The sequence below is a fragment of the Lepidochelys olivacea genome (assembly GCF_965140295.1).
Source record: "Lepidochelys olivacea isolate rLepOli2 genome assembly, chromosome: 22".
In the NCBI taxonomy this organism is placed as follows: domain Eukaryota; kingdom Metazoa; phylum Chordata; order Testudines; family Cheloniidae; genus Lepidochelys; species Lepidochelys olivacea.
Window position 1 is genome coordinate 2,524,496 of NC_140432.1, and position 22,129 is coordinate 2,546,624.

At 52.8% G+C, this 22,129-nt stretch overlaps 1 protein-coding gene across 1 annotated transcript; it reads left to right on the forward strand.

The window, feature by feature from the left end:
- The first annotated feature begins 16,316 nt into the window (after positions 1-16,316).
- Positions 16,317-21,097, forward strand: LOC311511306 (endogenous retrovirus group K member 6 Gag polyprotein-like). Its single transcript, XM_084611786.1, has 3 exons — positions 16,317-18,441; positions 19,234-19,300; positions 20,073-21,097. Exon 1 carries the CDS (start codon positions 16,913-16,915, stop codon positions 17,921-17,923), a length of 1,011 nt encoding a protein of 336 aa, XP_084467912.1. The 5' UTR covers positions 16,317-16,912; the 3' UTR covers positions 17,924-18,441; positions 19,234-19,300; positions 20,073-21,097.
- Positions 21,098-22,129: the final 1,032 nt, after the last annotated feature.

A 22,129-nucleotide genomic window follows, 5' to 3' on the forward strand; every position in this document is an offset into this window, starting at 1 on the left:
TGACGTGGGCTAAATCCCCTTCCATTGCCCCAATCAAGGGTGCGGCATGCGCACTGCCGGGCCTGTCCCTCCAGCAGAGTTCATATGAGGAGGGGGAGGAATTGGGTGCCCCACCCCATCTCTGCCATAGCTGTATCTCTGGCTGAGGCCTCTGGGGATCCCGGCTTGTCGGGCTTCCAGCTGAACCCAAATAGGCAGCTGCCAGGCTGCTAGGCAGGCTCCCATTCTCGGCTCACCTCCGACTGCTCTAAGGACTGGAGCGCCGGAAGCAGGGGCTGCCCTGTGGGCTGCGGGCGGGTTTCGACCTGTGAGGGAGACACAGTGTGTGTGTCGGCTTCACTTGCATCACCAGCACCAGCCATTGTCCCCATTTCCCAGCCTGGAGCCAAAGCCGGTTTCGCCAGGAAACCCCTGTTCAGAGCTGCAATGCTCCTTTGGGGAGCCTGGCCAGGCCGTCTCTCCCAGGAGTCCATCGGTTAGTTCTCTCGGTCCCATGTGTGCGCGATGCCCCCCGTGCACATAGGGTAACCCTACATCGGTTGGGACGCCCTTTGTCCCAATATCGGGACCGTCCGGACCGCAGCCATGGCGCCATTGCTCACTGCTTCCTGGGGCAGCTCTCGGTGCCCGCTCGCCGGCAGGAGTGCCGCGTGCTGCAGGGGCGGGGCATGCAGGGGCCGGGAGTGGGCAGAGAGCCCTCTGCCCCCCCCCACCCGACCCCACCTGACCTGACACATGACCCTTGGTGCCAGAGGGACCCGCCTGCCAGATGGTTCCCGGGACGGGAGCCGCCCCATGGTGTGCTCTGGCCACCAACGACTTCTGCGTGACGACCAGTGCTTGGGGCATAGATACCAGATGTGGCAGTTGGATCCCACCCAGGGCCAGGATGTGTGTGTTAAAAGGCCCCATCATTGCAGTGGGCAGCATGCCAAGGGTATGAGTTGGTTCAGTCTGGTTACCTAATGGATCTGGCCATGGCATCCCGCATCCCAGGGCAGTCCCATATGAGAGCCTGAGAACCAGGATTCCTGGCGTGACATTCCCCTCCTGCAACAAGAGGGGGTGGGGTAGGGGGGAGTCGGGGCGCGGCCAGGGACAGAGGGGGGTCGAGCACCCACTGGCGCCAGCAGAAGTCAGCGCCTATGCCATCTTCAGGTGGGTTGCATCATCAGCCTTTCAGCTACCAGCCACAGTTGATAACCACAGACGCAGGTAACTGCCCACTTCCCAGGTTTGTTTCGGCAGCACCTACAGGGGTGCAACTGGCAAGGGCAGGGGGGATGCACTGCTGGGGTTGTGAGTCCAGGCCTCGCCCACAGCATCAGTGTTCATGAGCCATGTCACTTCCCCCACTGACTTTCTCTCATTCACCTAGAAAGTGCCATACGGGGGTGATGGCAGTCAATTCTCAACTCTGAACTGCGGAGGTTGGCCCCTAGACTGGGATCAGGATGGGTCTGAAAAGAAAAAGCTCCAAAAGCATAAAAACAGCCAGTCTGCAGGGGCAGGTATGGTACAACTCCTTCACAGGGAGCCATTGGTGGGAGGGGGTTTCCCTTCCTCTGTCAGATGTCCTGAGAGGTATTTCAAGATGAAGACAACACCCTGGTTAGCAGTTGACTGGCACGTCCTGGGTTAAAGAAAGAAAGGGCCCTAGGGTTCATAGTCTGAAGTGTTTGTGTCACCAGTCCTGTCACCCTCTGACCCCGCTTCAGTTGGGAGCAGGTTTGTACGTTGCTGTGTGGAACACAGACCCATGGAGAGCAGTGGCAGCTGTTTCCATGGCAGAGAGCCTGGCCCTTAGGAGACGGGAAAGGCAGCCTGGAGCCGAGGGGGAGGCAGCAGCTGCTGTTCCCACTCCTCGGGGACAGGCCTGTCAGCCAACAGCTAAGGGCGTCGGGTTCCTCCAGTGGGAGTGTGGAGCAGCCGTTCGTTTTCCTCTTCACACTCCTCTGCGGTATGAAAATCGGGGAGGGGAGGCAGAAGCCCCACTTCCCTCCCTAAATGATGTCCAGTAGGGGAAGCCAGGACAACAGGGTGGGGTGGCAAGTGGTGGCCAGACTCTCGCCACCAGGGTCTAGTCTAGCTCAGGGTCAAGCTCAACTTCCTCCATGGGCGACTGGCCCCCAGTCTGCTTCGGCCACCAGGTCAACCTAGGAACTAAGTCAGGAATGGGGTGAGGCAGCAAGTCAAGCTGAGCAAGGCAGGCAAAAGCAAGTAATCCCCAGTCACTGCTCTGCTGGTGCCCCTCACTCCTGATCCGCAGCCCCTACTGTCCCAGCCTTGGGATCTCCAGTCACTGCTCTGCTGGTGCCCCTCACTCCCAACCCGCAGCCCCTGTTATCCCATCCCTGTCCCCTGCAGCTGTTCAATGCCTCTCCTTCCTTGTCTGGGCCGAATCCTTTCGTCTGGTACAGTCCTTGTTAGTTCCAGCAGGCATCTTAGGTGAATAGCAGGGGCTTTCTCATGACTGGGACCCCCCTTGTTCTGCTCCACCCACTTTTATAGCTTTGGCCCAAGGCGGGAACCCTTTATCTCTCTGGATCCCCACACACTCCTTCAAAATGGAAAAGCACCAGGTTGAAGATGGATTCCAGTATCCTGTTACAGGGTCACATGTCCTGTGAGCCCCCTTGTCTCCATTCTTCCAGGGCTAGCCCGCACCAAGTGAACAGAGCCATTTACAACCAATTGTCCCAGTCTGTGGGAGCCATCAAGCTTCCAAACCATCATCAACGGCTCACACTTTCCATAATTACAACGGGACTTCAGAGTCATACTTCATATTTCTAGCTTCATATATCTAGCTTCTAGGTAACCCAGGCAGTGGGAGGACACGGGGGTCTGACTTACGGATAAAATTGGTTTCAGAGTAGCAGCCGTGTTAGTCTGTATTCGCAAAAAGAAAAGGAGGACGTGTGGCACCTTAGAGACTAACCAATTTATTTGAGCATAAGCTTTCGTGAGCTACAGCTCACTGCATCGGATGCATAAAAGTGGAAAATGCAGTGAGGATGTTTTATACACACAGACCATGAAAAAATGGGTGTTTATCACTTCAAAAGGTTTTCTCTCCCCCCACCCCACTCTCCTTTTGGTAATAGCTTATCTAAAGGGATCACTCTCCTTACAATGTGTATGATAATCAAGGTGGGCCATTTCCAGCACAAATCCAGGGTTTAACAAGAACGTTTGAGGAACAGCGGGGGGTGGTGGGGGGGTTAGGAAAAACAAGGGGAAATAGGTTACCTTGCATAATGACTTAACCACTCCCAGTCTTTATTTAAGCCTAAGCCACAGGGCCTAATAACGTCAGCCACACTATCAGAGGCTCATTCACCTGCACATCCACCAATGTGATATATGCCATCATGTGCCAGCAATGCCCCTCTGCCATGTACATTGGTCAAACTGGACAGTCTCTACGTAAAAGAATAAATGGACACAAATCAGATGTCAAGAATTATAACATTCATAAACCAGTCGGAGAACACTTCAGTCTCTCTGGTCACGCAATTACAGACATGAAGGTTCCGATATTACAACAGAAAAACTTCAAAACCAGACTCCAGCGAGAGACTGCTGAATTGGAATTCATTTGCAAATTGGATACAATTAACTTTAGGCTTGAATAGAGACTGGGAGTGGTTAAGTCATTATGCAAGGTAACCTATTTCCCTTGTTTTTTCCTCCTCCTCCCCCCACCCCACTGTTCCTCAGACGTTCTTGTTAAACCCTGGATTTGTGCTAGAAATGGCCCACCTTGATTATCATACACATTGTAAGGAGAGTGATCCCTTTAGATAAGCTATTACCAGCAGGAGAGTGGGGTGGGGGGAGAGAAAACCTTTTGAAGTGATAAACACCCATTTTTTCATGGTCTGTGTGTATAAAAACATCCTCACTGCAGTTTCCACAGTATGCATCCGATGAAGTGAGCTGTAGCTCACGAAAGCTTATGCTCAAATAAATTGGTTCGTCTCTAAGGTGCCACAAGTCCTCCTTTTCTTTTTGTGGATAAAATTGGTCTCCTCTGTCTGTGGTGCTCGGTGGCCTGGGTCAGTGCCGGCAACTCCCAGTGACAGGTCGGGACGGGAAGGGGGGGTTAGAATTTCCCTCCAAAGCTATTTTAGGGTCTGATCCTACAAGCCTCCCACGTACCCAGTCCAGTGTTGGTGTGTACAGAAGAGAATTGGAAGCAGCAAATCGGGGGGTCGTATAAAGAGACTAGAAATACAACAATTTACTTCTGAAAGGAGAAGAAAAGACAACATTACCGAGCTGTGTAATGGGGCGACCTGACACTCAGAGACTGCGAAGGGAAATCTCAGGGGCTCTGCTCACCTGGCCCCAGGGCTGTGTCCTCAAGACAGGTCTGTGGGAGAAGGGAAATCACCAGAGAGAGGAGTGAGGCCCAGTGTGGATTTTTGGGCTGTGGCGGGGAATTTAGGTCCTGAGACTGGAGCCATAAAGAGGGAGTGAGTGAAGGCTCCCCTCTGCTTTCAGGCTGAAGGAATCCTGGGTTGCTCAGTCTGTCCAGGGGGGGTCACATTGCTCACAGGCAAAGAGAGGAGGAGAACTGCCCCCAGAATGACACATGCAGATCCTGGAGAAAAAGAAAGAGAAAAGAGACCAGCAGCAGCTGAAGGCGGCTGAGTGGAGGATTCCCTTGTGTGTGTGACGGAGCACTTGGGAAGTTGTGTCCATTCAAACACACTGAGCTTTAATATGGAGGAAGGCCGGACTTCTGTGACTCGGTAAAGGATTTAGGTGTCATAATGGACATACAACTCAGCATGAAATTCCCGTGCGATGCTGTGGCCATCCTTGGATGCACAGACAGGAGTTAGGTCTCTAAGACAGGTTAGTCTCTAAGGTGCCACAAGTCCTCCTTTTCTTTTTGCGAATACAGACTAACACGGCTGTTACTCTGAAACCAGACAGGAGAATAGTGACTAGAAATAGGGCACTAGAGTATCTCTATATACCACCATGGTCAGACCAACACCGGACTCTTGCATACAGTCGTGTTGGCCGCATTTTAAGACAAAGAATGAAAAATTGGACAGGGGACAACCCCCCCCCCAAAAAAAAGGAGCTGAAAAGTTGCCTTTCAGTGCGAGACAAGAGCTGAATATGTTCAGTTTCTCACAAAGAAGACCAAGAGGTCACTTGATGACAGTGCGTAAATCCCCTCACAAAGAGAAACCTGGGTACGAAAGGGCTCTTTAACCGAGCACCGAAAGGCAGAACAAGAACCAATGGCTGGAAGTTCATGCCAGAGAAACTAACACTAGAAATTTGGGACACATTTGAAATCAGGTGATTAAACATTGGAACAAGGTACCCAGGGCAATGATGGATTCTCCACTCCACGTGGAGGTGGCAGGAGGGGGCAGGGGGTGCGGAAGCAAGTGCTCTCAGGTGATATAGAAAATGATTTCTCTCCGGTGCTTGGCCGGTGGGCCTTGCTCACATGCTCAGGATCTCACTGATCTCCATTTTTGGGGGTTAGGAAGGAATTTCTCCCAGGTCAGATTGGCAGGGATGTTGGAGTTTTTGCCGTCCCCTGTGGCATGGGGCACAAGTGACTTGCCTGGATCAGCTGGGTGTCATGTGTCTGGGGGTCACACTGGATTATTTTGTTGTCTTGACTGGCCTGAAAATCAAGACCTGGATGTTCTGGCTCTAATGTTGCAATGTCTGACCTATGGTCACTCCAGCTCCCAGGTGCCTCTTCCCAGTCGAATCCCCAGCCAGTCTTCAGAGGACGGCAGCTGCTGCGCAAGGCAATCGGGGCTGGTGGGAGTGACTCTGGGGCAGTCACTAGCCACAGAAAACAGACCCTCTCCCAACACCCCGACTGCTGCCCCTCAGGTCTCTGGCCGTACAGGAGACGGGCCAGGCCCCCGTGGGAGGAATGAGGGGGATGGAAACCCCCAGGATGGGGAATTGTGTGTTTCAGCCATGTTGGCATGTGGGTCTCATTCAGACCCATGCACTGTACCCACACGCAGAGCCAGTTCATATTGTAAAACCCCACACCCACGAGGGATGTGTTCATCTCAGCACAAGTTCGGCTTTAACCCGTTAGAAATAACCTTGGAGTTATTGTGGGGTCTCAGGGCCAGAGGACACCAGACCCCTGAGCTGTCAGTGGAGAGCCAGGTGACCCGTCAGCAAGGCCTTGTGCATGCTGGCCCTGGTGGGGGAGGAGGGGAGGCAACCACACGGCTAAGGGAAAGGGGAAGATCACACACACAGCCAGAGCGCTCACCCCTCCTGCACCCCTGCCCCAGCCTGGAGCCCCATCCCGCACCCTGAACCCCTCATTTCTGGCCCCACCCCAGAGCCCGCACCCACCATTAGAGCCCTCACCCCCTCCTGCATCCCACCCCCCTACCCCAGCCCAGTGATAGCGAGTGAGGGTGGGGGAGAGCGAGCCACCAAGGGAGGGGGAATGGAGTGAACTGGGGGTGGGGCCTTGGGGAAGGGGCGGGGCAGGACCTGAGGGGAAGGGGCGGGGCTAGGGCATGCGCTTTTGTGCAGAAAGTTGGTAACCGGACATCAGGTGTAGCATAGGGGCTGCCTTTGGTTTTGCCAGTGGGTGCCCCATCCCGGCTCCGCCCTCTCCCCCCAGGCCCCAGCCCCAACTCACCCCACCCTTTTCTGCCCCCTCCCCCTGGTTCCCCTGCCCTGGGGGTCTCCCACTCACCCCTTCCTGCCTCCCCCCAACTGCCAATTTTCAGCCTATTTATGCACTTTTCACATTCTACTGATTATTGTTATTGAGTTCTTAATACCATCATGAAAATAGTAACGAACTACATAAGGACATGATCAGGAATTACAGGGTTCTAAAATGGTTACACTCAGCTCCAGATCTCTTCACTAACAGCCCAGTGGAAAGACGTGAGGTTCGCTCCACTTCACACCTGCTTGGGGCCTCTTTGGCAGCTGTGGGCCAGTGATGGCTGTGGGAAGGTGGCAGCTGCGAGGGACAAGCCATGGGGAGTCTTTCCCCTCCCCCTCCCCCTGCCCCTGCCCCGCTCTTCTTTCTTCTCCAAGTCTTTGCTCCCCTTCCTGATGTTTCTCCTTCTTGCTTCCCACCCATGTGCCTTTCCCCATGCCCCCTCCTTGTGGCTCGGTCTAGGGCCTGGCCCACCCACACACTCAAAGCGCAGAGGAGGCTCTGGGTAGGAAGGTGGCCCAGCGGTTCAGTCACAGCCCTGGGGGCTCGGGTGTGCTGGGTTTGGTTCTCTGCTCTGCCACAGACTCCCTGCTTAGCCTTAGCCACTTCACCTCCGTGTACCCTAGATCCCACCTGGGGCTAATACTGACCCTGCCTCCTAGGCACAATCCAGTCATGGCTGTGCGATGAGGGGGAAACGGAGACACCAAGGTGGGTAGATTGGGGCTGAATTTCTCCACAGCCTGAGAATGAGAGCCAGCCCCACACAGGGGGGAACGGGACAGAGGGGCTCTGGCCAGCTCTGCACAGGGGGGAGTCGGGGCTTCAGCCCTCCAGCTTCTGTTACTCTAGCAGCTGGGGGCTTCAGCGCCGCATCTCCTGTCGGGGTCAGGGCTCCCCCCGAAATTGCCCTGCTCCCACCCGCCCTAGGCTAGCTGGGCTCCCTTTGTTGAAAGCTCCCGGGCTTTCGGCATCAGAACTCCCTGTTCAAAGCGGAAGTTGCGGACCAGGAAGTGAGTGCTGCTCTCAGGACGCCATTAGGAGAAGGTCAGAGGCCCCCAAGGCGCGGGCGGAGGGTGACGTGGGCGGAGCGTGTCCCTCTCCCGTCCTCAGCCACGTGTCGCCCGCGCGCCACAAGCAGCCCGGCCCCGCCCCCGCTCCGAGTCTGCGCCCCCTCCCCCTCCGTGCTCCCTCAGCCCCCCTCCCCAACGCCTCCCACAGTCCCCCCCAGCCATTGGCCCCCGACACCGCTCCAGCCCCCCGGCGGGCCCCTCCAGCCCCCATCCCCCCCAGCCCTGCCCTCCATCCAGGGGATCCCTCAGACCCCACTCCCCAAACTCCCCCCAGTTCACCCCAACCCCTTTTCTCATCCCTCGGCCCCCAGTGACCCCCGAAATGTGCTGCTGCCCCCAACCTCCTCCCCCCCTCCTCAGCACCCCGCCCCCAAAGGACTCCCACCCCTTTCCCCATTGCTGGCCCCTCTTTCCCGTCACCCCTCCCCCCGTCCATCCCCAGTTCCTCATCGCCCATCTCTGCTACCCCCCAACCTGCCGGGTTCCCCTTTTCAGCCACCATGGGGCCCTCAAACACGCCCCACCCGTCCCCTCTGGGGTCTCTAAATCCCCTATTCCCACAGTACACCTTGGTAACCCTTCCCTCCTCTACCTCGAATCCCCCTATTCCCTTCCCTTGGGTCCTCCTGAACACCTCAACCCCACAGTCCGCCCCCCACATATATCCTGGTCACTCATTCACACGCTGAGCTACTCCTTCGGGGGCCCCCACAGCCCACCAAACTTCTCCATCCATGAGCCCCATGGCCGGGAAGATGGGGGGCAAGCTCCTAATATGGCTGGGCTGGGTGTGGGTGTGAATCTTTTCCTGTCTGGTGTGTGCTGGGCTCACAAAGACTCTGCTCCCTCAGGGTGGGGTGTGGTTTTTGGCCGAAGGTGACACTGTTTGGGAGCCCTGTGGATGCCATGGGGTGTCTGGAATCGGGTGTATGTGATCCCACGGTGCCCCTACCCCTCTGCCTGCAGAGCGGAGGACAGACAGGTCTGAGGAGCAGAGCAGGAGCTCTGGGAAGGAGAAGAGCAATATGAAGATGGCGTCTAAGACGAGGCCAGGTGACTCTGTGGAGGTGTTGCCTGCACCCAGTGCCGAGAGGCTGAACAACAGCCTGGGTTGGTTCGTTACCCGGTGTGCTACACCCAATAATCACAACGGGGTGGAGAAGCAGAAAAGTTTATTTGAAGCTTCAAAAAGGTACAGGGAGATTTGAATTTCAAATCCTGTACACAGAGTAAGAAGTTACACAGGCTTTTATACATTTTTTTTAGCATACTTATTTAATAGCAAGCTGCCCTAAGAATTGATATAGCCAGCCAATCCAGTTCCCAGCTAGTTCCCTGGTTCTTTGTATTATTTGTTAAACTATACATAAAGCTGCTTTATTTAGCATTGTTTTTTTATATTTGCCCTGTTTGGCATTGCTTAGTTTTAGGCAGTCTGATTCTCCAGCATATTGCAGATTCTCAGCATAATTGCTATGTGCGCCTCCAGGTGGGGGGGCCAAGGACACTTGGGCCTAGTACGCAGAGCTGCTGCGAGTGCCTCCAGGTTTGGGGGGGGGGTGCCAAGGACATCTGGGCCTAGTGCGAGAGGGCTTCATTGACACTCATGGTCTTCCATCCCCTTGTTGGGGACACTGGGGCATGGCCACTAGGTAACTCGAGGGGATGGAAGACCACGAGTGTCGATGAAGCCCCCTCGCACTAGGCCCAGGTGTCCTTGGCCCCCCCTCCTGCCTGGAGGCATTCGCAGCAGCTCTGCGTACTAGGCCCAAGTGTCCTTGGCCCCCCCGCCTGGAGGCACACACAGCAGTTATGCTGAGAATCTGCAACAGTATGTTGCAGAGTCAGACTGCCTGAAACTAAGCAAGGCCAAACAGGGGAGATATGGAAGAACAATGCTGAATAAAGCAGCTTTATGTATAGTTTAACAAATGATAAAGAGAATCAGGGAACTAGCTGGGAACTGGATTGGCTGGCTATATGGATACTTGGGGCAGCTTGCTATTGGATAAGTATGCTGGGAAAAAGGATGTATAAAAGCCTGTGTAACTTCCTGCTCTGTTGTGCAGGATTTGAGTTTTTATTCTCCCTGTACCTTTTTGCAACTGCAAATAAACTTTTCTGCTTCTCCACCCCGTTGTGATTATTGGGTGTAGCACATCGGGTAACGAACCAACTCAAGCTGTTGTTCAGCCTCTCGGCACTGGATGCCGGCAACAGCTTTTGGCGTCCCTGGGTGGGCGACGAGGCTGCAATTTAGCCTTGCCCGGACCCCTCCTGGAGGTCAAGGATTGCGGCGAGAACCGACGCCCAGCGCACACCGGTGAGTTCATCGGGGGCCTCGGAGGAGACGCGATTTGATCGACCCCAGAGGGCACAATGGTGCAACGCACTCATATAGTGGAGAAGCTGTTGTGGACGGCGGTGAAGAACCGGTCCCTTAGACATGGGGGAGGAGCAGCTGCAGGCCACGGTGAAGAACCGGTCCCTTGGATAAGGTAGGAACCTTTTAAAATCCGGATTATATGCTCTGTTGGAACCTGGGGACGCCCAGAGTTACCCTGTAGGTATGGGACAGGGACAGAGCTCAGGGGTTAGGGCACGGTGTACGCCCCTAGAGTGCATTCTAGCAAACTGGAAGGTATTTGGTGCGGATCCGATGACTAAGAGCCAATTAAAACGATTCTGTACAGTTGACTGGCCTCAATATCAACTAGAGGACCAGGAGTGGTGGCCACCAGGAGGGTCAATTAATTACAACACGATCCTCCAATTAGTTTTGTTTTGTCAGTGAATGGGTAAATGGAATGAACATATGTATGCGCATTTGTTTCTGACTTTATGTACTCGACCAGATATTTTACAACACTGTAATCTGACTCCGACTGGTTCGGTAGCAGCTAATGTTAGTCCCCAGACCCCCACCCCCACTGTAATGGCAGAGCCGGTGTCCCCTTCGGCCCCCACACCTCCACCGTATAAGGGTAGGATGCCTCGGGTTACAGAGATTGCCCCCTCGGTGGGACTCTATCCTTTGCTTACCGAGACTGTTGTGGCTTGCCCAGGGGCAGATGGACGTCAGGCTACCACTATGCAAGTTTACACCCATGTGCCATTCAATCCAATAGACTTAGCAGCTTTTAAAACACAGGCTGGGGAATTCTCAACGAACGCAAGCAGGTTTATTTCAGTCTTTGAGGGCTGCCTCAGTAGTCACAAGCCGATTGAGACGACTGTAATATCCTCCTGAGAACCTTGTTGTCTGAGGTGGAGAGGGATCAGGTTACAGCTAAGGCAAGGGGAGCGCCAGCGTTCAAGCAAAAAAAAAGAAAGGAATCTATCTGTCAAGTTCCTCTCCAAATAATTGTAAGCGGCTCAGGGCATTTCTGGGTATGGCAGGCTTTTGCAGGATATGGATCCCAGAGTTTGAACTGTGGGCTAAACCCCTGTACGACTGTGTAAAAGGAGCAGATCATGACCCTTTCTATTGGACCCCAGAGGCTGACAGGGCATTTAAAATCCTGAAAAGAAAATTAATGGAAGCCCCAGCTCTGGACCTGCCGGATCTCTATAAGCTGGTTTCAGTTGTATGTACATGAACGAAGGGGGGTGGCCCTAGGAGTGCTTACACAGCTGTTATGAGCATGGAGACGTCCTGTGGCTTATTTTTCTAAGCAATTGGATCAGGTTGCAAAGGGTTGGCCGGCATGTTTACGGGCGGTCGCAGCTACTGCCCAATTGCTTGAGGAAGCCGAGAAGCTAACATTGGGAGGGGTTATGCAAATCTATACTCCCCATATGGTCCGAGCCTTATTGGCTGCAAAGGGAGGGCTTTGGCTCACCCAGGCTCGGATTGCTCGGTACCAGGCTAAGCTGTTAGAGAACTCTGAAGTCACCTTGCCACTCCCTTAACCCAGCCACTCTCTTGCCAGAAACAGAGGAACAGAAACATAACTGTTTAGAGATCATAGATGTCCAGTACTCCAGCTGTCCGGATTTAAAGGATGTACCCCTCCCAAATGCAGATTATGAGTGGTACACTGATGGTAGCAGTACTGTAATAGATGGGCAAAGGAGGGCGGGTTATGCTGTTGTAAAAGGAGGGATGGTTCCCTCCCCAGAAGGGAAGGTCCTCTTACCAAAGGGCCTAATCCGGCCAGTGCTGCAGAAACTACATCAAACCACTCATGCTGGCAGGAAAGCACTTATCCAACTAATGGGAAAATACTTTATCACTTCCGGACTCCGACCCCTGGCTGCCCAGGTACAAGCGGACTGCTTAGTCTGCCAAAAGAATAACCCCCGACCGGGACATCCTGTGCCACCAGCTGCCCTAGAACCCACTCCGGGCCCCAGACAAGTGTGGCAAATAGACTTTACTGAGTTTCCCCGGACCCAAGGGTTCAAATATCTCCTTGTTATAGTGGATCGGTTCAGCGGACGGCCAGAAGCCTTCCCATGCTGTAACTGCACTGCCAGGACAGTGGCCCTCAAGTTTGTTAAGGAGATCGTTCCTCGCTTTGGACTCCCCCAGTGGATGGAATCTGACAACGGGACACACTTCACATCAAAAATCATTCAAAGCATCTCACATGCCTTACAGATCCCCCGGAAACTCCATACGCCCTGGAGACCGCAAGCCAGTGGTGTAGTGGAGCGTACCAATCAGACCCTTAAACGGCATCTCTCAAAAGTGTGCCAAAAAGCCTCACTGCGATGGCCTGATGCTTTGCCCCTCGTCCTACTCCATATCCGCGTTCTCCCAAAGGGTAGATTAGGGCGTAGTCCCTTTGAAATTATGTTTGGAAGGGCATGGCCTATGAATGGCACCCCAGTTCTGTCAGGGAAATGGGAGTTGGGTAATGGTTTTTTGTCACAGTATATGTGTTCCCTGTCTGCTGTTCTCTTGTTTCTTCACAGGTATACCGAGGATTCCCAGCCTCTCCCCTTGGACTCTCCCGTTCACTCCTTACAGCCCGGTGACTCTGTGCTTGTTCGCACCTGGAAAGACGAGCCTCTCCAGGAAAAGTGGAAAGGACCCTATACCGTCCTGCTGATCTCCCATGCAGCGGCAAAGATCGAGGGACACAAGAACTGGATCCATCACTCTCATCTGAAGGCAGTACCTGCCCCCTCGTCAGCAGAACAGTGGACCATCCAACCTGCTGACTCCTCATCTAGTGACGATCTCGGGCTAAAGCTACTGTTTAAAAGACACAAATAGCGGGCACCTTAATGCTAAAATGGGCCCACCCAGGTACTGGAGACCCTGGGTTGGGAAGACTCTGGTAATAATTAATTGGGTAACATTGTTATTCTCTGTATTGGTATTTCCAAACTGTGCATATCGGGAGCATAACTCCTTTGTTTTGCTTGTGCACCATGTTGCTAATTTAACAAACCAGACTGATTGCTGGGTATGTGCTCCAACTCCACTGTCCCCCAAAATGGGAATGCCCCTTGACATGCTGCCCTTGACCCTAGCAGAATTAGCCACCACCAAAGAGCAGGAAAGAACGGACTCACCGCTCTGGAACAAGACCTCTTTACAGCAAGCCACCTATCAGGACCAGGAGTATTCAGTTGCAGTACTCACTAAGGGAGTGTTATGTTTTACCCAAAACCAATCTGATCACTATGGGCATCCTGTGGAAAAGAGCTCCTGTGTTATTACACAGTGGGCTGATGGGTATTAAATAAAGACCAACAGGGAAGGCCAACAGTGTGGGTGTAATGGTTCCTCCCCTTTTAGGGAAACACTTACAAATAATCTTACCACAAAAAAGGGGTTTGGAAATGTAACTTGCCGTCCAGTTAATATCTCCAATGTAGCAAGCCAATGGTGGTTTGTAGTGGTCCCTATGGCGAGCGTAATTTGAATGGCACAATTAGAAATGCCCCCACTTGTACCCAATCAGGAGGATGGGATGCCCCCCTAGGGGCATATGAACTGTTTGGAAAAGCAGCCTTAAATATCCCAGGAATCCCCTTAAGAAACAGTCCTTACTGGGCCCTACAGGGTCACTATTTTGTATGTGGCCGAAAGGCTTACAAGGTGCTGCCAGCCAACTGGACAGGTAGCTGTTATATAGCTCACGGAGTTCCTCATCTTTCCATAACTTCCACACTGCCCAAAGGAAAGATTAGAAATGCCCGAGACACCTCTGTTGAGTCACGAGAAAAGACCCTGCGGCGACTGACTACGGCATTAGAGGGCAATATGAAGAATCCCCTCACAACCGAGAAGCTGGTAGGGTGCTCTGTACTGGGAATAGCACCACTGTTTACTGGGCCAGCCATGGCATGCATAGGCCGCTATACTGTAAGGCTGCAGATGGTATTTGAGAAGGTGGCCTTAAAGTTAAAAAACTCAGTTAGTGATTTAGGGTCAGCAGTAAAAACTTTAAATAAAGAGGTACAGCAGCTCAGGACGTTTTCCCTCCAAAACAGGCTGGCTTTGGACTATCTCTTGGCATCCCAAGGAGGGGTTTGTGCCCTCGTCGGGCCCCGATGTTGTGTATATGTAAATGATAGCAGTTATGAAATCTATAAAAAGGTGGTACAGGCTGAGGCCCATGCCCGAGCCGGAGCACAGGTTGCCTATACTGCTCCAGAGAATGATTGGTTGCAAACCTTGTTTTCAGGCTGGGGTTTGTCGTCTTGGCTTGGTGGTTTATTTAGCCTGCTATTGATAATTCTCTTTCCTGTATTGCTTGTATTACTGGTATTATGCTGTGCAGTCTCATGTGTCAGGGCCCTTTTGCAGAAGTTAATAAGTCCTTCTCTTCAGGCTATCACAAAGTGCTTATGCAAAGTCATATTGTAAAAAATAAGTAGCCCAAGTGAGAAAACTCAGAGCCAAGGCTGTTGAGTGTTCTCAAAGGGGGGAGTTGTTGGGGACACTGGGGCATGGCCACTAGGTAACTCGAGGGGATGGAAGACCACGAGTGTCGATGAAGCCCCCTCGCACTAGGCCCAGGTGTCCTTGGCCCCCCCTCCTGCCTGGAGGCATTCGCAGCAGCTCTGCGTACTAGGCCCAAGTGTCCTTGGCCCCCCCGCCTGGAGGCACACACAGCAGTTATGCTGAGAATCTGCAACAGTATGTTGCAGAGTCAGACTGCCTGAAACTAAGCAAGGCCAAACAGGGGAGATATGGAAGAACAATGCTGAATAAAGCAGCTTTATGTATAGCTTAACAAATGATACAGATAATCAGGGAACTAGCTGGGAACTGGATTGGCTGGCTATATGGATACTTGGGGCAGCTTGCTATTGGATAAGTATGCTGGGAAAAAGGATGTATAAAAGCCTGTGTAACTTCCTGCTCTGTTGTGCAGGATTTGAGATTTTATTCTCCCTGTACCTTTTTGCAACTGCAAATAAACTTTTCTGCTTCTCCACCCCGTTGTGATTATTGGGTGTAGCACATCGGGTAACGAACCAACTCAAGCTGTTGTTCAGCCTCTCGGCACTGGATGCCGGCAACACCCTCGAGTTACCTAGTGGCCATGCCCCACTGTCCCCAGCAGAGGGAGACATGCTGGACAATGCCAAGGATTGGGGAGACAACCAGGTGTGAGCCCAGGGTGCAGAGAGCTGGGGGAGGGTGTCTGAGTCTGTAACACTACCCTGTCCTCTCTCACAGATGGAGTCCAAGAGGGATAGGAAGGAGAGGACGAGTGCCCCAGTACTCAAGAATAATAAGGTGCATCCTAGCTGGGCCCGGGGCTCTGCGGGGTTAAGACCAGTGGAAGGGACAAGAGTCTCCTGTGCAGAGTGACGATTTTGGGTGCAGGTGCACTGGGGTGCTTCTAACTGTAGCTCCCAGAACATCATGGGAAGGGGGTTCAGGGTAGAGCCCTGGGGTGTGGGAGATGCAAGAAGCAGAGCCTCGCCATCATGGCAGAGTGTGACGATAACTTTTGTTTTTCCTTTTTGCGTTGTGTTTGGCACCAAGAGAAAAGAAGTGTGTAAGTGTGTGTGTGTGTGTATGTTGGAGGGTGAGGGGGGCGGGGACAGAGTCCGTCCTGGTGGAGAGATGGAAAGCAAGCGAGAGCACAAACACTGTTAATTGAAGGGTTAATGTCTAGCTATTCCACCTGGAAGCAGGCGGGGCACACCCTGACTGTTTCCTAGGAGCAATGCACACATTGCTCTATCCAAGGACAAGGGCTAGATATGAACCCTGAGAACTTGATTGTTTGGACAGCAACTGTGGGAGGTTTCTTTAGCCTGGGCTCAAGGCCTGAGAACCAGGATTGTAGTAGATAGAGGATGGTAACTAAGCATATGAATCAACGTCATACATTCCTTTGTGTAGCAGTGTGTAATGCTTAGGGGGAGAAATATAATAAAAGGAGAAGGTGGAAGGCGGGGGGGGCAGAACAGCCCATCTCCGCTGACCAGCCTGCTTGCTTGCATAAAGCTGTGTTCTGTCTCATCACTGAACCGCAACAACTGGCGCCCAAACGTGGGGCCCTCAGCACTCACCTCGCCCGGCAAGGGTTTCAGACGCGTCACTCATCCGCTTCGTGGATCCCGGTGAGTATTTTTCATTGTGGTAAGTATGGGAAGCTCCCTCTCTGCTTTGCAAGTGCAACACTGCAATGAGCTGCAGTATTTGCTGCGTAAGGCTCAGCATGACTGCCCGGCTCGAGAACTCACTCTCCTGCTACAGGAGGTGCGTGCCAAGTGCCCGTGGTATCCTGAAGCTGGAAGCCTTAAGCTAGCGGACTGGGAGCGATTGGGCCAGACATTGCACAAATAGCCTCGGGCACCCGTGCAGGCTTTACATGCCTGGCACCTCTGCCGCGACGTGGTACAGCGTGTCGCCTCAGACAGACCCTCCCTCGCGAGGCTGGTGCTCTCGCCGCCCCCGTCCGCCCCTGCAGTCATCCCCCCTCCTGGCGATGCGACACAGCGTGTCGCCTTGGAAAGGCCCTCTTCAGCACCAACAGAGGAGCTGCCGATCCTGCCACCCCCGTCCGCTCCTGCAGCCATCCCTCCCCCTGCTTCGCCCCCAGTGCCTCTATTACCACCGCCTCCCTGGCCTTCCCCACCGGAGCCGGTGTGTGATCACCCTCCCCCCGTGGGGCCCCCCGGAGGGTCATCTGCATCTGCTCAGAAGCTTTCGCTGGTGCAACAAATGGTTCACGCAGCGAAAGCTCGATCAGATCTTACAGCAGAGGAGCTGGCTGATCTGGTCTCCGTTTGCCCGGTGACCTGGCAGAATGATGACCAGGGCAACCCCGTGGGCACCTGGACCACTCTGCCATACTCGGTGGTTAGAGAGGTAAAGAAAGCAATTCGTGAATTTGGCCTGACTAGCACCTTTGTGCGTGGTCTCATTGAAGGGATGGGTGCTGGGTACTCCCTAATCCCTGAGGATTGGAAAACGCTGCTGTGCATGATGTTGTCACCCAGTCAGTATGTTATTTGGCTTAGTGAGTATCGGCAGATGGCAGAACGCCAAGCCCAGGTATATAGAGAGCAAGGTATCATTTATGAGCATTTGGCAGGGGAGGGCCAGTTTGCTACTATTGGGATGCAGTCTCAACTCCCTCAGGCCGTCTTCCCCATTATCTCCACCTGTGCCCAGCATGCTTTCAAGAAGGTCCCGGATTCAGGCAAGCCTACCAAAAGCTTTGTCAGTATCCGTCAGGGTGCCTTAGAGTCCTTTTTGGATTTTACCAACAGATTGCAGGAGGCTATCCTCCGACAGGTGGATAACACTGAGGCAGCTCACGAGCTCCTGTTAAAATTGGCAGTTGAAAATGCAAATGAGGATTGCCGCCGTGCTCTCCAGGCAGCACAAGTCTCTGGTATTTTAGAGCTCTCAGACATGCTGCGGGCGTGCCAGAGCATTGGCACACAAGCCCACAAGGCTGGAGTTCTGGCTGCCGCCCTCAGAAAAACCGGGAAGGAGGGGAAGCGTTGTTACCGCTGTGGAAAGGAGGGTCATTTTCAGCGGGAGTGCCGCTCATTTAAGGCACCAGCCCGACCCTCAAAGAAGTGCCCCAAGTGTGGGAAAGGTTATCACTGGGCTAATCAGTGTCGTAGCGGGTCGGGAAACCGCGCGACGGGTCCCCCCCGAACCCAGGGCCAAACGGGGGTGTTTCCTACTCAGGCAATCGCTCCTCTGCCTTGGAATCCGTAGACTCTATGAGGGCAGCGACTGCTGGAAGTGCAGGGCTTGATTTGATCATGCAGGAGGACACTGACTTTCAGCTGCCAGGGGAGGTCTGTGCCATACCTACACAGGTGACGGGACCTCTCCCTGCCGGCTTTGTGGGTCTTGTTCTCCCTCGCTCACATGCTGGGAAACAGGGCTTTTTTGTCATTCCAGGGGTCATTGATGCTGATTACACTGGCATTATTAAGGTTCAGGTGTGGACTCATCTTCCACAGTCGCTCCCGCGTGGACGGTCAATTGCACAATTGATTTTAGTCCCCTATCAGGTGCCAGCTGCCGAGGATCGAACTCGGGGTGGAGGAGGCTTTGGATCGACGTTGTCTCACTCGCCGTCTCACAGCGCGTCTTCTCCACTTGTTGCTCTGACAATGTCAGTCCGCCCCTCGAAACCTCAGTTAACACTTCTTTTAAATGATGTTCCTTTTACAGGGCTGGTGGACACTGGAGCTGACGTTACAGTGATTCGTGATCTGGAGTGGCCGGTTAGTTGGCCTACGGTTCCTTCTAAAGAGTTGTGGGGGATTGGGGGTAGCAAACCCGGGCGCCAAAGTTTGTCTTGGGTCACGGTCTCTAAACCAGGAGGCCGTGCCCTTGCTACAATCCGCCCTTTTGTGCTCCCTGTCCACCTCAATATTTGGGGCCGTGATTTACTTACAAAGTTAGACACCACCCTCGATATTAACATCTGATGGCCCAAAACCCTCCCTCACCCACCGTGCCCTCCGCCTTGCCCTTGGTATGGCAATCCTTAGAGCCCGTATGGATTGACCAGTGGCCCCTCCCTCTAGAAAAGCTGAAAGCACTTCATTCACTTGAGCAGCAGCATTTGCAAGCACAGCGATTGGAGAGCTCCACCAGTCCCTGGAACACCCCGGTGTTCGTTATTAAGAAAAAATCAGGTGCATGGCGGCTGTTACATGATTTAAGGGAAATAAATAAACGCATCCAACCTATGGGCCCCTTGCAATTTGGCTTACCAAATCCAAATTTAATTCCTCAAACCGATCAACCTTGTGTGTTAGATTTAAAAGATTGTTTTTTTACCATCCCCCTTTGCCCTCAGAATTAGCTGCTGTTATTTTGGCCTTTCAACCTTTTGCTGATTGTCCCTTTGATTTAATTGTGGATACCCATTATGTTTATTAGGTAATTGCTCATTTACCCCTTGCCCTCATTACCCCTCAGATTGATGCAGACCTCCTTCACCTGTTTTTGTCTTTACAGCATCTTCTTGCCACTCGTCATTTCCCTTACTTTGTTGCTCATATTCGCAGTCATACCCCTCTGCCTGGGCCACTCACTGAGGGCAATGCACGCGCCAATTGCGCGTTGCGTGGTCAGGTGAATTCCCTTTTTTCTGACCCCATTGAAAGCCATGCCTTTTTTCATCAGTCTGCCTCTGTTTTGGCCCGGCAGTTTCACATTCCTGCTGATCATGCACGTTCCATTGTTCGTTCCTGCCCCCACTGTGCTGCTGCTGCTCCTACTTTTTCTTATGCCGTTAACCCCCGAGGTACCGCAGCAAATCAGCTGTGGCAAATGGATGTTACTCATGTACCACAATTCCGCCCCTATTCATTTTTACATGTTTCCGTTGATACTTATTCAGGCTTCCTTTGGGCAACCCCACAACGTGGGGAAGCCACTAACAAAGTTATTCACCATTTGCTGGCCTGCTTTTCTGTTATGGGTCGCCCTTGCCAAATTAAAACAGATAATGCCCCAGCCTACTGCTCTGCAGCCCTCTCCACCTTTTGTGCCCACTGGGACGTCCGTCTTAAACACGGAATCCCTTATAATTCCACGGGCCAAGCCATTGTTGAACGTGCCAATCGCACACTCAAAACCTTGCTAGATAAACAATTAAAACAAGGGGAGCTGCATCTCCGAACCTTAGGAGACATTCAACAACAAATGTATATCCTCTTGTTTACTTTAAATAATTTAACACTGAATGCAGATCAGCAGACCCCTGCGGATCGGCATTTTCACAAATCTGAGGTACTGGAAAGACCGCGTGTCTTTTACCGTCAGCTGCCCGATCCACAGTGGCTGGGCCCAGCACCTCTAATCACTTGGGGTCGGGGATATGCTGCTGTGTCTCTCCCTGTAGGACCGTTGTGGGTTCCAGCCCGGTGCGTGCGACCAGCACTTAAACAACATGGCATGGCACCAGGGGCTGTCGAATCCCATACCAGAGTTTCAGCTGACCTTGGAGGAGACCGCGTTGCCCCCTGAGTCGACAACGGCGGGACGGAAACGGAGGAGGCGTAGCGTCCCAAGCCAGCCCGTGACATGGGGAGCAGTAAAAGCATTGGTCGCCACGGCTCAACGAAAACTGGCAGCAGATCAGCAGCCAGAAACTCCTAAGACTTTGTTTGTGGCGATTCTCGCCCAAATCACTGCTAATTCTGTGATGATTGTATGCCTTTTGTGCCTGCTATTTCCTGTAGGGGTTGGCTCGGAAGCGCCTCCCCCGTTACAAGCCCGAAGGAGAATAAGACACTGTTCTCTGCTTATGCTAATCTTTCCTCCCAGTACTCTAGCATGGCTAATTGGGACCCGGCCAACTATACTCTGCCTCGCACGGCTATATCCCTTCACACACCGTACCCGGCCGGGGCTCACAATGTCACCTGTGCGCGTGTAGTTAACTGCACTAGTACAAAGGTGCCATTGGGCTGTCAAAAAATTTCTCAATCCCTTTTAAATTGTTCTCATGCTGTTAATGTTTTATATAATTATGGCCATATCATCCTACCATCAGGATGGGTTTTTACTTGTGGTTCATGCACCTTTAATTATATTCCTGCAAATTTAAGTGATGGCACCCTTTGCTGTCTTAGTAGAATGATATTTAGATTGCCTTTTGCTGGTTATAATTGTAGTAAAAGAAGTGTACCCCTTTTAGATGATTATATTGCAGATGTTAAGTTTTTGGTTATTTTGTGTTTGTAATCATTGGGCTTATTTTTTGTTGTTGCTGTGTACAATGTATTCCTTCCTTGTTAAGACTTTGTAAAATTTTGCCCTGGAAAGCTCCCCAGGTTATGTCCTTGTCTGTCTGGGAGTTAAATAGCATGACAAAACAAATTGGCGGCTACCATGAGATGGCCAACTTCAATAAACAAAAAAGGGGAGATGAAGGGTTAATGTCTAGCTATTCCACCTGGAAGCAGGCGGGGCACACCCTGACTGTTTCCTAGGAGCAATGCACACATTGCTCTATCCAAGGACAAGGGCTAGATATGAACCCTGAGAACTTGATTGTTTGGACAGCAACTGTGGGAGGTTTCTTTAGCCTGGGCTCAAGGCCTGAGAACCAGGATTGTAGTAGATAGAGGATGGTAACTAAGCATATGAATCAACGTCATACATTCCTTTGGGTAGCAGTGTGTAATGCTTAGGGGGAGAAATATAATAAAAGGAGAAGTTGGAAGGCGGGGGGGCAGAACAGCCCATCTCCGCTGACCAGCCTGCTTGCTTGCATAAAGCTGTGTTCTGTCTCATCACTGAACCGCAACAGTTAATGCCAGGCAAGACCTGTTCAGCTGGGAGTGGAGCAGCTGTCTCTGTCTGTGAGAGGAGTGCTTGGTTTGGGGACTGCTCATCTCTCTTGGTGGGAGTGGTGTGTCCAAGCCCAGCAGGAGGTTGGATCCAGGAGGGTGACTCCAGGTGCTGAGTTACTTTAATTTCTCCTATTCCCCCTCTCTCTCTGTCTTGTCTTCTGTGTTGGACAAAACACCTTCTCTCTCTCTTTGTTGTGCCTCCTACCGCAGGCCATGGGCAGGAGAAGTGCTCATTGATCCCCACAGGCTTGGTCTCGAGAGCCTGCACCATCTAGCAGGAGGAAAGAGAATCATAGCGGGTCCTGGAGGTGACAGTGGGGGAGGTGGGGTGACTAGCCACGCAGCCCGTTGGCTCTGTCTCTTTTCATTGCGTGGGGCTGCTCTAGATCATGTGGGAGACAGAGGGAGGTCGAGCTGTCGCGCACCAGTAGAGCTGTGGGCAGGGCTGCCTTGCTCATCGGTTATTTCCTGAACTTGCAGATGAGTCGCCCAGGAGCCCCAGGCAGAGGAGAAGCTGGAAGAAGTGGAGCTGAGCAGGCTGGACATCCCGGGAAGCAGAGATGAACAGTCCTGAGCTTTCTGCCTTTCCCAGCACTGGGTG

Excerpts from the sequence above, each read along its gene's own strand:
- LOC311511306 (XM_084611786.1), top strand. The coding sequence starts at position 16,913 with ATGGTTCACGCAGCGAAAGCTCGATCAGATCTTACAGCAGAGGAGCTG.